At 39.7% G+C, this 12,628-nt stretch overlaps 1 protein-coding gene and 1 long non-coding RNA gene across 3 annotated transcripts in view; both read left to right on the top strand.

The window, feature by feature from the left end:
- The window catches only part of LOC145445437 (tryptophan--tRNA ligase, cytoplasmic-like), a 64,816-nt gene extending 60,997 nt beyond the window's left edge, over positions 1 to 3,819 (top strand). For both annotated transcript variants that reach the window (XM_080323627.1, XM_080323626.1), the window contains exons 10-11: positions 1,673 to 1,771; positions 3,421 to 3,819. In XM_080323627.1, coding sequence (XP_080179753.1) covers positions 1,673 to 1,771; positions 3,421 to 3,603 — 282 coding nt within the window. In that variant the 3' untranslated portion in view covers positions 3,604 to 3,819. The remainder of the gene's footprint in view (positions 1 to 1,672; positions 1,772 to 3,420) is intronic.
- Positions 3,820 to 7,428: 3,609 nt separating this feature from the next.
- Positions 7,429 to 12,039, top strand: LOC145445312 (uncharacterized). Its single transcript, XR_013916951.1, has 5 exons — positions 7,429 to 7,477; positions 8,752 to 8,848; positions 9,089 to 9,239; positions 10,886 to 11,065; positions 11,953 to 12,039. It is a non-coding gene; the product is annotated as an uncharacterized LOC145445312 (long non-coding RNA).
- The last annotated feature ends 589 nt before the right edge of the window (positions 12,040 to 12,628 follow it).

Raw genomic sequence — 12,628 nt, 5'->3', positions numbered from 1 at the left:
TCATTTTCAATTCCCACCGAGTCAAGTCCGAGTCCAAGTCAGCGAACAGAGGATCGAGTCCGAGTCATGGTATTATGACTCGAGTCCGAGTCCAAGTCATTGTGTTGACTGCTCAGTTTCCAGTTAAAGTCATCCTAAACCCCCTTTTTGTAACTCTGTATGGTGATATTGAATGGTTCGCATTTATAATATACCAATTTTCCTCACTGTTAGCAGTTTCTGGTCCCATTTTCAAGCACCAGTACGAACAAACGAAATCGCAATAGTGTCTTGGCTTCGAAATTACAATGAAATGTCGGTCTTGGCCGTCTGAATCTCGAGTCAATGACTTGCTTCGAGTCATGCGCAATGACTCGAGTCCAAGTCGAGTCAATACACAAACTGACTCGAGTCGAGTCATTTCCGTATTTTGAGAAAAGGACTCGAGTCAAGTCGAGTCATCCGAAAATCGTGACTCGAGTCGGACTCGAGTCGAGTCATGACTCGAGTCATTACAACCCTGCGACTCGAAGCATATTACGTGATTCAGAATCGAATCACTCAGGTACTCGGTTTTGCCCAGCCCCAGTTACCAGTGAATTCGGCATGTTTAATTCAACACTCAATCAATTTGTCACTGGAAATGTAATAACTATAAATACTAATTATTATGCTATGCTTCAATGTTGTAGTGAAAAATTTGAAAAAGATTGATTCATTGAATATGAGCCTTAATTGTGCTGTAGGCCATTTGATGAATTTGTCATGTTAAATTTGGCAGTTGATAGGTAGGCCCATGGTTGTAACCAAGCCAGAAGGTTCCGAGTAACAAGTCAATTTGACTTTTATAGTTTTGACTCGAGTCATTTTCAATTCACCACCGAGTCAAGTCCAAGTCAACGAGTAGAGGGTTGCGTCCGAGTCGTAGTGTTTTGACTCGAGTCCGAGTCCACGTCATTATGTTCAGTTTACAGTTCGATGCGGTTCAAACCACTTTTTCAACTCTCATAATATAGTAATTTTCCTCAGTTTCTGGCCCTATTTTCTAAGTATCAGGACTGATAGACAAATTACCAATCATGTGGTGACTTCACTATTCTTTGAAGTTACAATGAATGTCTGTCATGCCCGTCCTAGTCTCAAGTCATATGACTCGAGTTCTAGTCGAGTCAATACACAAAGTGACTCGAGTCGCATGTGAAAAAATGACTCGAGTCAAGTCGAGTCACAGAAAAATCGCGACCCGAGGCATGGATCGAGTCATTACAACCCTGGGTAGGTCCATGTCTTAATGTATTTGGGTTAAGGGTTAGATTAAGGTCAGGGACTGGGTCTTACGCTAGATTAGGATTAGGTGCCGCAAAGAGCCAAATTCACTGGTAACCTGTCAATCACAGAGATAATTTTGGCTTACGATATGTCATCGATGTCGTTCGCTACAAAGTGATCTCCCTAATAAGCAGCTACTTAGAATGACAACACGCTCTAAAATGGGACATTTGATTCATGTTTATTGTTTGTGTTAGAACAATGTGACAAATGTAATAACAAATGATCGTACAATAGCCCTAAAAGTGCATTTCAAGACCACGGCTTCAGAAAACTGGGCCTGGGACTATGATCAACAAATCGTTCCACGTTTGAAATTTTTTGACGTCACTTCTTACAAATCCACCGTTTTGACATGATCCAGGATTATAGTTCCGGCAAAATGCTGACCGGGGAGTTGAAGAAAGAGTTGATCTCAGTCTTACAGCCGCTTGTGGCAAAGCATCAGGAAGCAAGAGCCAAGGTATGTCAAGACGATTGCTATTGTGATTAGAACCTGACCTGCGTCTGCCTTTGTACAAATATCGGTGCATCGGTGTTATTTGTGACAGAGTTGGTTTAAGTGGCAGAGTTGTAACAAAGTCACAAGGTTCCTAATCACAAGTCAATTTGAGTAATATAGTTTTGACCAGAGTCAAGTCGAGTCATTTTCAATTCACCACCGACTCAAGTCTAAGTCATTGAGCCACGGTTCCGGTTCGAGTCATACTGTTAAGACTCGAGTCTGAGTCCAAGTCATAGTGTTTACTGTTCTGTTCTGTTACTGTTCAGTATCGAGTTAAATCAAGTTTAACTCAATTCTGTGAAACTCTTTGGTGATATCGATATCAATATACCCAATTTTCTCACTCGAAACATGTTTATTCAAACAGATATCGGTACGTTTCCTGGCCTATTTCTCAATTATCTGTCTCGATATGCGAGACTCGAATACGTCATCTAGAATGTGACGAGTCGTGCGCAATACCCCGAGTAAAAGTCGAGTCCCATCTTCAAGAAAATGATTGAGTCATTAACAACCCTGGGTGCTTGGGTACAAGTATCACCCTAAATTTCTGCTCAAATACAAGTAGAGGTCTTAGTTTCCTAGACATGTTATAACTACTTGAACCAGAGGCAGGAAATGAGAGACTAACATTACTCAATTAGGTAGTTCGAATGATTACCTTTGGGCTAGGTGTTGCATACTTGTAACATTCGATGGGAGGTGGTCAGTTTTAGCGTAAAATGATTAAAAGACGCCACAAAAAGGTGAAGTTTCTGAAAATATTCATCTATTTAGAGCGGGGGTCGCGCTGGGCGAGTAATCGAGTATCACTCATTATGACGTCATAACATAATGTAGTATGTCATAGTTCAAATAGCACCTTTTATTCGACCACAAAGAATATAATGCCTTTTATTCATGACGGTAAAGATACTTTATTTTTGTCGAACATATACTGATTTCATTGCACTTGGTTACAATGTTGTGGGATGATCATGACTTTGGCAATGTGTTTTTTCCTGTAACGTTTGTAGCTTTGTAGTATGTTTCGTATGCTACGATACGACCAATCAAGGTTTCAAGGCTTCAACAGTGAAAATTAGTATCGAAACTATAATTCCCGTTAATAAATTAACTTTCAGTGGCGAGAAGCGTATCATTTCAGTACTCGAAAAAACTCGTCTCTTACTACTCGACTCGAATCATCAAAATGAATACTCGATTCAGATTCAAGTACTCGTATCATTGTGCCCAGCCCTAGTCTGGAGCTTACCGAAAATGGACATTGGACTTGGACAGTTTGAAATAGATATTTGATGTCCAGTTTCTTCATGACGAGCTATATGCCCTGAAATACGGCCGTAGGCTACATGGCTAATCGAAATGCAGCCGTGAAAATCAAAGGTTGGCCACCCCTGATTTAGAGCAATGACTATTACACTCATAACATGTGACACAAACTTATTCCAAAACTGCTATTTGCTTTACAAAATCCAAAGTGTAAAAGTGAGTATTGTTACGTAAACTATCAAGTAGATGTACTGCAAGCTACTCTGATTTTAATAGAGATTTGTGGAGTATCCGTGAAAAAAAACATGTTACTAATTCACTATATTTCTATTTAGGCCACAGCGGAAGTGGTTGAAAAATTCATGTCAATACGAAAAATGCCGTGCTCCGACAAATATCCTCCACCTGTTCCTGGCGCTTCGAGCAAGAAAAAGAAGAAAAAACAGAAAGTAGACAGCGTCGATGACGTCGCGAAAAATGTCGAAGAGAAATTGCATTGCGGCAAAGTCGAGACGTAGAATTGCGTTCTGAATATTTTTGGTGAAAACGGCGAGACTTTGACGGGATAAGTCTGCCGTGTCAAGAAAAAAATTAATTTATCATGCTAGTTATTTATCGTGTCATCATGCTATGCACTTTTGCATGACTTGTTTCGATATTCTTAGGTGATGAAGCTGACTGTTTATGAAGGCTTGAGTATAAATATTTTGGCGAATAGAGATTACGATATTGTGTTTTTTGTCTCTAAAATCTCGACTTGGGCTGTTCAGCTCAAGACTTGTGGGCAAGGATGTCGGATTCCAGTCTTTCTTTGCTTTGAAACGGGGTTGTAACCAATTGACAAGGTTCTGAGTCACCAGTCAATCTGAAGTCAAACTTATATAAATTTGACTCGAGTCGTTTTCAATTCACCACCGAGTCGAGTCAGGTTGTATCGGTTCGAGTCATAGTGTTAAGGCTCGAGTCCAAGTCGTCTTGTTTTGTTTAATTACTTCTACTTCAATAGTTTTGATGTAGAATACATTTTTTGCATATTTAATTTTGTATAGTGAAAAGAAGATTTTGTACGGGTTGTCGGCACATGGTGAAATTAGCGTTAGAAATGTAATAACGGTGTCCGGTAAATACCGAGAATGCTATTATCGAGACGGGCAATACTGACGATGGACATTACCCAGAATGCAATGCAGGCATGTTATGCATATGAACAGGTCGTGTGCGCACATCACGGCCGCATTCAGTATCGATTCTCAGGTATAAATTTCTCGACAATTAATTCTCCAATCTAATTAATATGGAAAAGCGTGCATCCTACCCCATATTGGAATTCAGATATAAAATTTTGCTATATGTCGCGGACCGGCAGGAACTTGCCACGGACTGGCGGTTGAGAACCACTGTTCGACACTAGCGATACGCTCCTCTCGTAGTGGTGGCTCACATATCCGATTTCAAAATAATGGGACAACGTACAGCAGGGCTGTGGTATCGGATTTGACAATTTTTCGCTTAAAGGAAAGGAAGGACGTAGTTTATTTTTTTCCTTGGTGTTTTTGCGGCATATACACCGACTCATGATACGCATACACACGATCTGCGCATATGCACACCACGAGTGCATATGCTGCTGGACAAGGAAGTGCAGATATAGCCTTTACGGCTTTCTAAGTCATGCACTACCCCTCCATACCATCCCAGTAATGCATGAGCGCCAAGCAGGGAAGCCATGGATACCAGTGTTACTAATCAGGTCTTTGGTCTGACCCGGCCGGGAATCGAACCCACGACCTACCGATCAAGAAGCGGGACGCTTTACCATTACGTTATCTTGTCGGTGATGGAGTCGAAGTCGGAGTTTTTTTTAGCATGCCTTGGAGTCGGAGTCGTGAAAACTATAGTGACCGGAGTTGGAGTCGTGGAAAAAATACTGTCTGGAGTCGGGGTCGGACTTTGTGAAAATCACCCTCACTTATGCAGCAGGTATCAATATCAATAATCGTCAGATTATATACAGAGCATGTGCCATATTGAATCAGTCGCGAAGACATGGAATAGTCAATCAAACGCCCACTTCATTCTAAATTTGATAATATCAGGAGGAACATGTGAAATGTAAGGCAAAAGGCACACAAAGCATACATTCAACATCGAAAGAACAGTGAAGAGGAACCAGTAATGAAATTGTAATAGCATGCGTCGGTAGAGGGCGCAATGGATACGTCAAATTGGTGTTGATTGGGAGACGACGGGGACCGGAAGGAGTTAGCATAGTATCCTAAATAACGTGGAGTGTGGACATAGCGAGATTGAACGGCTCACTGCCTTTGGGTTACGTCATACTTTCCATTTGGCCAAAAGCCATTATTTGACCATTTTTGACCGGCTTGCCAAGCGCTAAATTTGATAAAACGGCTATCGATGGAAAGCTACTGCTGTACTAGCTGTCTTTTACGTCTTTCGAAAAACATGTTAAAATGAGAAAAAATGAGCATGCGAGGATCGCTATGGCAAACATAAGGGCTATAAAAAGTTACTGGAACTCGACTTTACAATCTATCTTAGACTCAGACTTGATTCAATGATGAAAGACTCGAGTCAAAACTATAAAGGTAACATCAACTTGTGACATGGTTACAATCAGAGGTGGTCAGTGACGAAGTACTTCTACTTTTTGGAAGTACTCAAGTATTTTTCCTCTACTTCTGGTACTTACCTCTACTTACTCAAGTGGATCTGATTTTTGATATTTCTACTTCGTAATATTTTGTGATCTACTTACTTACTTTTCGCTATTTTCAGTTTGTCAAGTAGAAGTAGTTTAACCCCCAAATACGAAAGATAGCCTGAGGAATTTCGGGGCTGTTTACACGGAGTACCAACATTTAGTACTCAAAAAAGTCAAGTAAATGTCCAGAAATTTTGTTGCGCTTCGCGCACAGTAGTTAAGGAGTGATAAATATGTTTTCACGAAAGTATCAGGGAATACCCAGCAAACACAAAACCGTAACAGGATCATCCGGGATCATCTCGATTACGTTCTGATTTTCTAAGTGTCGAGGGAATGTCTAAAATACGTAGTAGGATGGTCTTGTGGTTATATTCAATCAGAATAAATTCATACTCGGTGTTGTTCCATCTCATGCATTAGGCTTCGTTATATCCGGTAGTTAACCTAATAATGCAAATTTTCTATCTCTCGCTGGTATGACTAAAATACGTAGAAAGGATGACTTTGTCGGTACATTCAATCACGATGAATTCCTATCCGGTTTTGTTCGATCTCATGCGGTAGCTTCGTTCTATCCATTAGAAAACAATGTTCTCCCTTCGTTTTATTGCGTGAGGATGTCACCGGTGTTGTATATTCGTGTTGTTGCTCTAAGGTCGAACAGTTTTGTTTTCTTCTGATATATATGATCTTCATTATATATATATTCGCTCTTTCGGTAATCTTGCATGTTCAACGAGTATGGCTAATAGTTTTATTCAGAGAATAACTAAATAAGTGAGATGTTGTACGTTTAGGAATATGATTATCGATGCGTGACTTCTAGAATATTTCGGCGATTCAAATTTTACGTCATCGCGCCGGACAAAGATTTGACGCGCAACAGTTCGTAGCCAGGCATAGTTCGCTCTTTCTGTGTGGTAAATGCCGTAAATATATAGGAATTGTGACTGACTGAGGTAGCGGGTTAAAGGTATATACGCAGTAGCATATAGCTTATGGGTAATTTCGAATTGCCTGTAGTATATGAAGCCTAGAGCTGTTTGACTTTCTGCAAACAGGTGTAGACAACTATAGAAAAGTTTCAGCTTTTCCAGGCTAGAATTAGAGCTAAACCGTTTTTTCCGAATTAGATTACAATTATATTGCTGGCATTTCGCTCTAATTTAGTGAAATTAGACCACTATAATTATCTAGTTGTCCAAATCGCTTCAAACATCTGAATTAATTACTGGTACCTATACCTACGGTATATCATAATATTTATGCTTGAATTTTCTAGGTATATAAGTCATATGGATACATACCTGTAGAACACTGATTCGTGATTTTATAAAAGTAAGTGGTGCAAGAATGGACATTTTCAACTTGATGTTGATTAATGGAGCAAAATTTGATATTTGAGTGCAATTATACCTCGAATCCAGTGACAAGATTATTAATCGTTGAAACCAAACGCAGCTTGCTTATGTTGGCCCAGAGAATTTGGCTAGCCAAACCATAGTGATAGAATATGGTCACAGTAAGATAATATTTTGGGCTAATTTACATGAACTTTCCAACATTTGATTTGATATGTCCGCTAAAACAACCGTTATTCTGCTTTCGAATAAGACCTAAATTGCTGATTTCAATGGTAACTGTGTTTGTCAAAGGCTGTAAAGGTAATTTCTTTTCCACGTTAGATGTTTGTTTGTTGACGGTGTTCATGGTGGTGGTTCGACTACACTGGTCATTTTACACCAGGCCGGTTCTTATTATTATCATTCCGTATCTGCCCGATTACCAGTGAATTCGGCAATTAGTGAATTCGGCCGCACAAACTCGGCACTTGGTGAATTCGGCCGTGGTAGATCTCGTAGCGGTACCGGTCACCATGATTGGTTACTGGAATGTTTGCCGGTGAACTTGGCACTTTGAGTGGTTGTCAATGTTGTACGGGGGTCAGGGCATGCGTAGATCACACAGTCACGGCGTGATTAAATCACAAATTACGTAATCGCGGGAAATAACGCGACGCTCTTAACTTGGTGAACTCGGCCCTTGGAGGAATTGGCACTAGAACACCTTCGCATTAGAAATGCATTTAATATGAATGAACAGTATCAAAAAGGAAATTTAAACGTGTCGTGGCTCGCGGTAGATCTCGAAATCTTGGGATCCTTCAACCCTGTTATCGAGACACCCTAACCCCAGAGTGGAATCGTCTCTCCAAAGGCAAAAAATAATTTATTTTGACGTGATCATGCGAAACATTTGTTGATGAGGAACACTGGCTTATCGTGATCGATAAACGAAGAAGCGCCGCTTGATCTTCCACAGTTTCGATCTCACATACAACGCCAAGATCCATCTTCTCAAAACTTACACGACACAGGCCCGTCACTCACGCCATCGATTCCAAGCAGACCGCGCGTGGTCGGTATATGAGCGTTGCGTTATTTCCCGCGGCTACGCAATCCGTGATCTAATCACGCCGTGACTGCGTGATCTACGGATGCCCTGACCTCCTTACAAGATTGACGAATCACTTGATAATACTATTATTAGTTTAATAATCCATATTAATAGCTGTTAATATACTTCATTACAAAATTTCCCGAGGGCCGAATTCACCAAGTGCCGAGTTCATCGGCAACCATCTGCCCACTTATAGCACGGCCCACTCCTAGGCTTTTTAAGACATGGCTATGCGGATCAGATGGCGAGGAGGAGCCTAGATAAACGGCCAACACTTCGGTAGGAATTATGGAGTCGACGTGTCAGGCTCGAACCTGCAATTCATTGGTTTTTAGCTATAATGGAGGGTACCACTACGTTACCTCGCCATACCTTGTAAAATGGGACCGTAGCATTTGGCATTTCGTTTGGCAATTGACTTTTGTGTGGAAAATTGTGTTCGTTTTAGAACTTATCCGAAACTTTTATTCCGCCGTAGATTGTATATGATAAAACGAAGCCACTCACCACAAAGGAGGATTTAAAGAAGTTTGATGACATATTGAATGAAAGCAAAAGCCTTTGCAAGAGATGTGGTATGTTGAATCTGTTTTGTTATTTTCAAATGCTTGCCGATAGCAGACGGTATATATAAACGTAAGATGTGGAATCTATCAAGGTGTTATGTTTATTATTTTTAGAAATTCAGTCAGTCAAAGTGGACGATCGTATTGCTCGGATTATATTTAGGCTTATTTCAGCATCTTTGAGATGCAACTCTGAACGTGGACGGTCATGAACAGTCAACTAATTCTGTTCCTATATTGACATATCAGACATTTGCACTCGTACCGTTGGCGGCGACAATATTGGTCAGTCAGCAAAAAGCATCATGAAGAAGGTTGCCAGTCTGGTGAAATTATAGCAGAGTCGGAAAGAATGGGAAATACGCTTTCATCAACCTCCATTTGAACAAGATCACATATAGTAAGAGACATTCATGATATGCTGCAAATGTCACTGTGTTCTTTGTCTAGTCACCCCACTCATGTAACTATTGAGGCTTCATGCCAGGGTTGTAACCAAGTCACAAGGCTCCGAGTCGCAAGTCAATCTCACTTTTATAGTTTTGACTCGAGTCATTTTCAATTCACCACCGAGTCAAGTCCGAGTCCAAGTCAGCGAGCAGAGGGCCGAGTCCGAGTTATGGTATTATGACTCGAGCCAGAGTCATTGTGTTAGCTGCTCAGTTTCCAATTTAAGTTTTGTTAAACCAACTTTTTATATATTTTTTGTGATATCGAGTGGGTCGCATTTATAATATACGAATTTTCCTTACTTTTAGCAGTTTCTGGCCGCATTTTCAAATACCAGTATCAATAGACGAAATCCCAATAGCGATTTGCTGTACTATTCTTTGAAATAATCATGAAATGTCGGTCTTGGCTGTCTGAGTCTCAAGTCATGCGCAATGAGTCGAGTCATTTCAGTACTTTGAGAAGATGACCTGAGTCAAGTCGAGTCAACAGAAAATCCTGACTCGAGTCTTACAACCCTGCTTCATGCAATGAGCATTTACTTTGAAGATAAATAGTAATTAAATAACTGGTTGGTGGTACAAAATTTTAATACTGCTTTCAAAAGTACCTTCATGATAAACTTTATTGAAACCCGAAGAACTTTTCGCGTGCCTATTAAAGAGCTACCGGCACGATAAAGGAAGCAAAACAGAGTTGAATTCAAAACCAGATGGAGAATTATGACGCATTAATGTCGAATTTAGAAATAACATCAATGGAGCCAGAACACAGCAACAATGCAGTGCATAACAACGGTTGCGTAAAACAGTATGACAGCGTGACACAATTCTTTAATTATCTATTATAGTGGTGCCCACCGTAAATACTATTTTCTTAAAATCCGAATTTTTCGATGGCAATAACTCCGCTTCCACTTGTTTGAATCGAACCAAATTTGATGAACATCGTTTCTATACATAACCTAACACTTTCATGGGGTGAACAGAAAATTTTCAAATTTTTTCTATTTATTTTTATATAATAAATAGAAACTTTCTTTACCTGTAGCAATGCGGCTACTGGTTGGAATTGAACCAAATTTGGTGTGTGGGCTTGAATTAGGTAACCTAACAATTTTATCAAGTAGCCAGAACGATTTGAGAAAAAAAATCATTTTTAAGAGCCCTAATGTCCATGCCAGAAACGTTTTAGGGTAGGCCTACTCACATGTCTCGCAGCGTTCTCTACATAATTGTCAATTGCGATACAAACTGTTCGCTTGTATTGGTTAAGCCATCCAACTTCGAATTGTAAAATGTTGGGAGTCTTGATATCAAATTTTTGAAAGGTGCACTTTAAGAAGATTTCGGAATCTGTCAAATTATATAAAAAAATTAGCAAATTCTTTGACATATTTCATCCATTTGGGACTCGATCAACGTAAAAGAATTAGTAATTATTTTATACAATATATTGTATTTGTAGTTGAAGTATAGTAATAATTCTTATGGTTACCGCACTTGTAACAATTCACGACCATAACTGGAATAATTAGAATGATGTAACTTTCAAATTGTAATGCATTTTGCAACAACATTGTTCTCAATTTTCAAGGTGCTGACCATTGGAGGAAGAATCACCCTTAAGCCGGGAATTCACGATCCGTAAACGCGGCCGACTGTTTCTCTCCTCAAGAGGAAGGAAGAGAAAAAGGGAGCAGAAATAGCAAGAGTGTGACAAGTCGCGTCCATTCGCTTTAATGCATATTTCCATCCGCGAAGCGCGAAGTAGTAGGTGAGAAAACTAATGGGCGCTTGGTTAGCACTGTATAAGGTTGACTCCAGCGCTGTATTTGCTAAATGTTGCGGTGAAATAGGGGTGGTGTCATTTGGTATCAATATTGACTATTAAAAGACCATTTGTTAGTGGTCATGGATTTGTTCGGCCAGTATGCAGTAATTTCTGATGGTCACTTCCCGGGCTTCTGTTCTCTAACCCGTCATGATTGTTATTCTGCTTCTAGTAAGACTGTCGATTCTAATGTTTTATCGTATCATTTGTCGGAGGTTTCGCTCGCTTTTTTTACTACGTTTTGCTCTCTGCTAGGTCAATTACTGGCTGAGTATCACTACAGCCTAAGAAACTGCACTAATTCTCATTTTAATGTCTTGCTGGTTATCTTGCTGTCAATTCTAATAATTTGTTAATGTCTTGCCGCCACTCAAATGTTTTGTTTGCTGTACACAATATTGTTAGGTCTTCAGCTTTCCAGGTAGAGTATCATTCCACTTTCTAGACTTGAGTATGTATCTCTCCAACTAGCTGCCAAATAACTGATTCATTTGGATTGTTGAATTGATCATTTTTGACAGAATGTGAAGAAATTTTAGTCAAGAATTCTTTTTGTGTTAGTGGCTGTTTTCAAAGATTGCTGAAGTAGTCATCGTTGATCTTGATAATCAAGTAGAAGGTGGCGATTGAAGTCAGTTCTCTAGTCCTATAATAATGAAAAATATAATAATAAAAACTTGAAAACTTGAGTGGAAATAGTCCAGAATCAAATCCATTTTAGTAAGTATGGGTGAAAAAAATGTAGGAGTCATTCGTTACTCGCTACCTCTGCCATTTTCGCAGTACGAATGTCTTAGCTAATAATCGTCATTTTCATTTTATTTCTACAGGGTGTTGAAAAGAAAACGCCAGAGGGATTATCATCATCAGACGATGAAACCTTCTGATTACTGACTGTTCTCATAGTTTCATTCATTGCCACTTGACCCTACAAGTAATTTCGTTCGTTTCATTTTTTACACCGGCATTATTTACTTGTCAATTCGTTTTGAATTAAATTACCGCAAATGTGATTAATATGTAGTAGATAATGTGGTGTGTGTGTGCGTACGCAGCCGTAATCAGGTTATGCCCAGTGGTAGAAAACAGGTTATTATATCAGGATGTTCTTTTAATGTAGGATCTACATTCTACTCACCATGTTTAAAGGCTGTAGCATCTGCATAATATTTACATTATTGAAGGACATGGAAAAGACATTGAATTGAGTCGACACAAAATCCCCCTTTCTACGACCTGCCGAGATCTAATATCTACTATATCGGGCTCGGCTTTCTACATCTTTGGTCTGTACTGTGTTTACTGGGTATAATTTAGGTACCGGATTGTTTATGGTTCCGCTCACACCGCATTGTCGCCCATATCAAATATTTCATCACAGTAAATATGGCCCACCATAACGTTTCAAACTACCATTTCGTAATCTAGCAATTACCTATCCTATCGTTATCTAGCAGGCCATGACGTGTCCTGACTTTTTGGATCGTTACACCTATTTTAGCAGAC

The sequence above is a fragment of the Botryllus schlosseri genome, chromosome 8 (genome assembly GCF_051294905.1).
Source record: "Botryllus schlosseri isolate E-star chromosome 8, Bs_hap1, whole genome shotgun sequence".
Classification (NCBI taxonomy): domain Eukaryota; kingdom Metazoa; phylum Chordata; class Ascidiacea; order Stolidobranchia; family Styelidae; genus Botryllus; species Botryllus schlosseri.
This window is presented reverse-complemented; position numbering and strand designations above follow the sequence as displayed.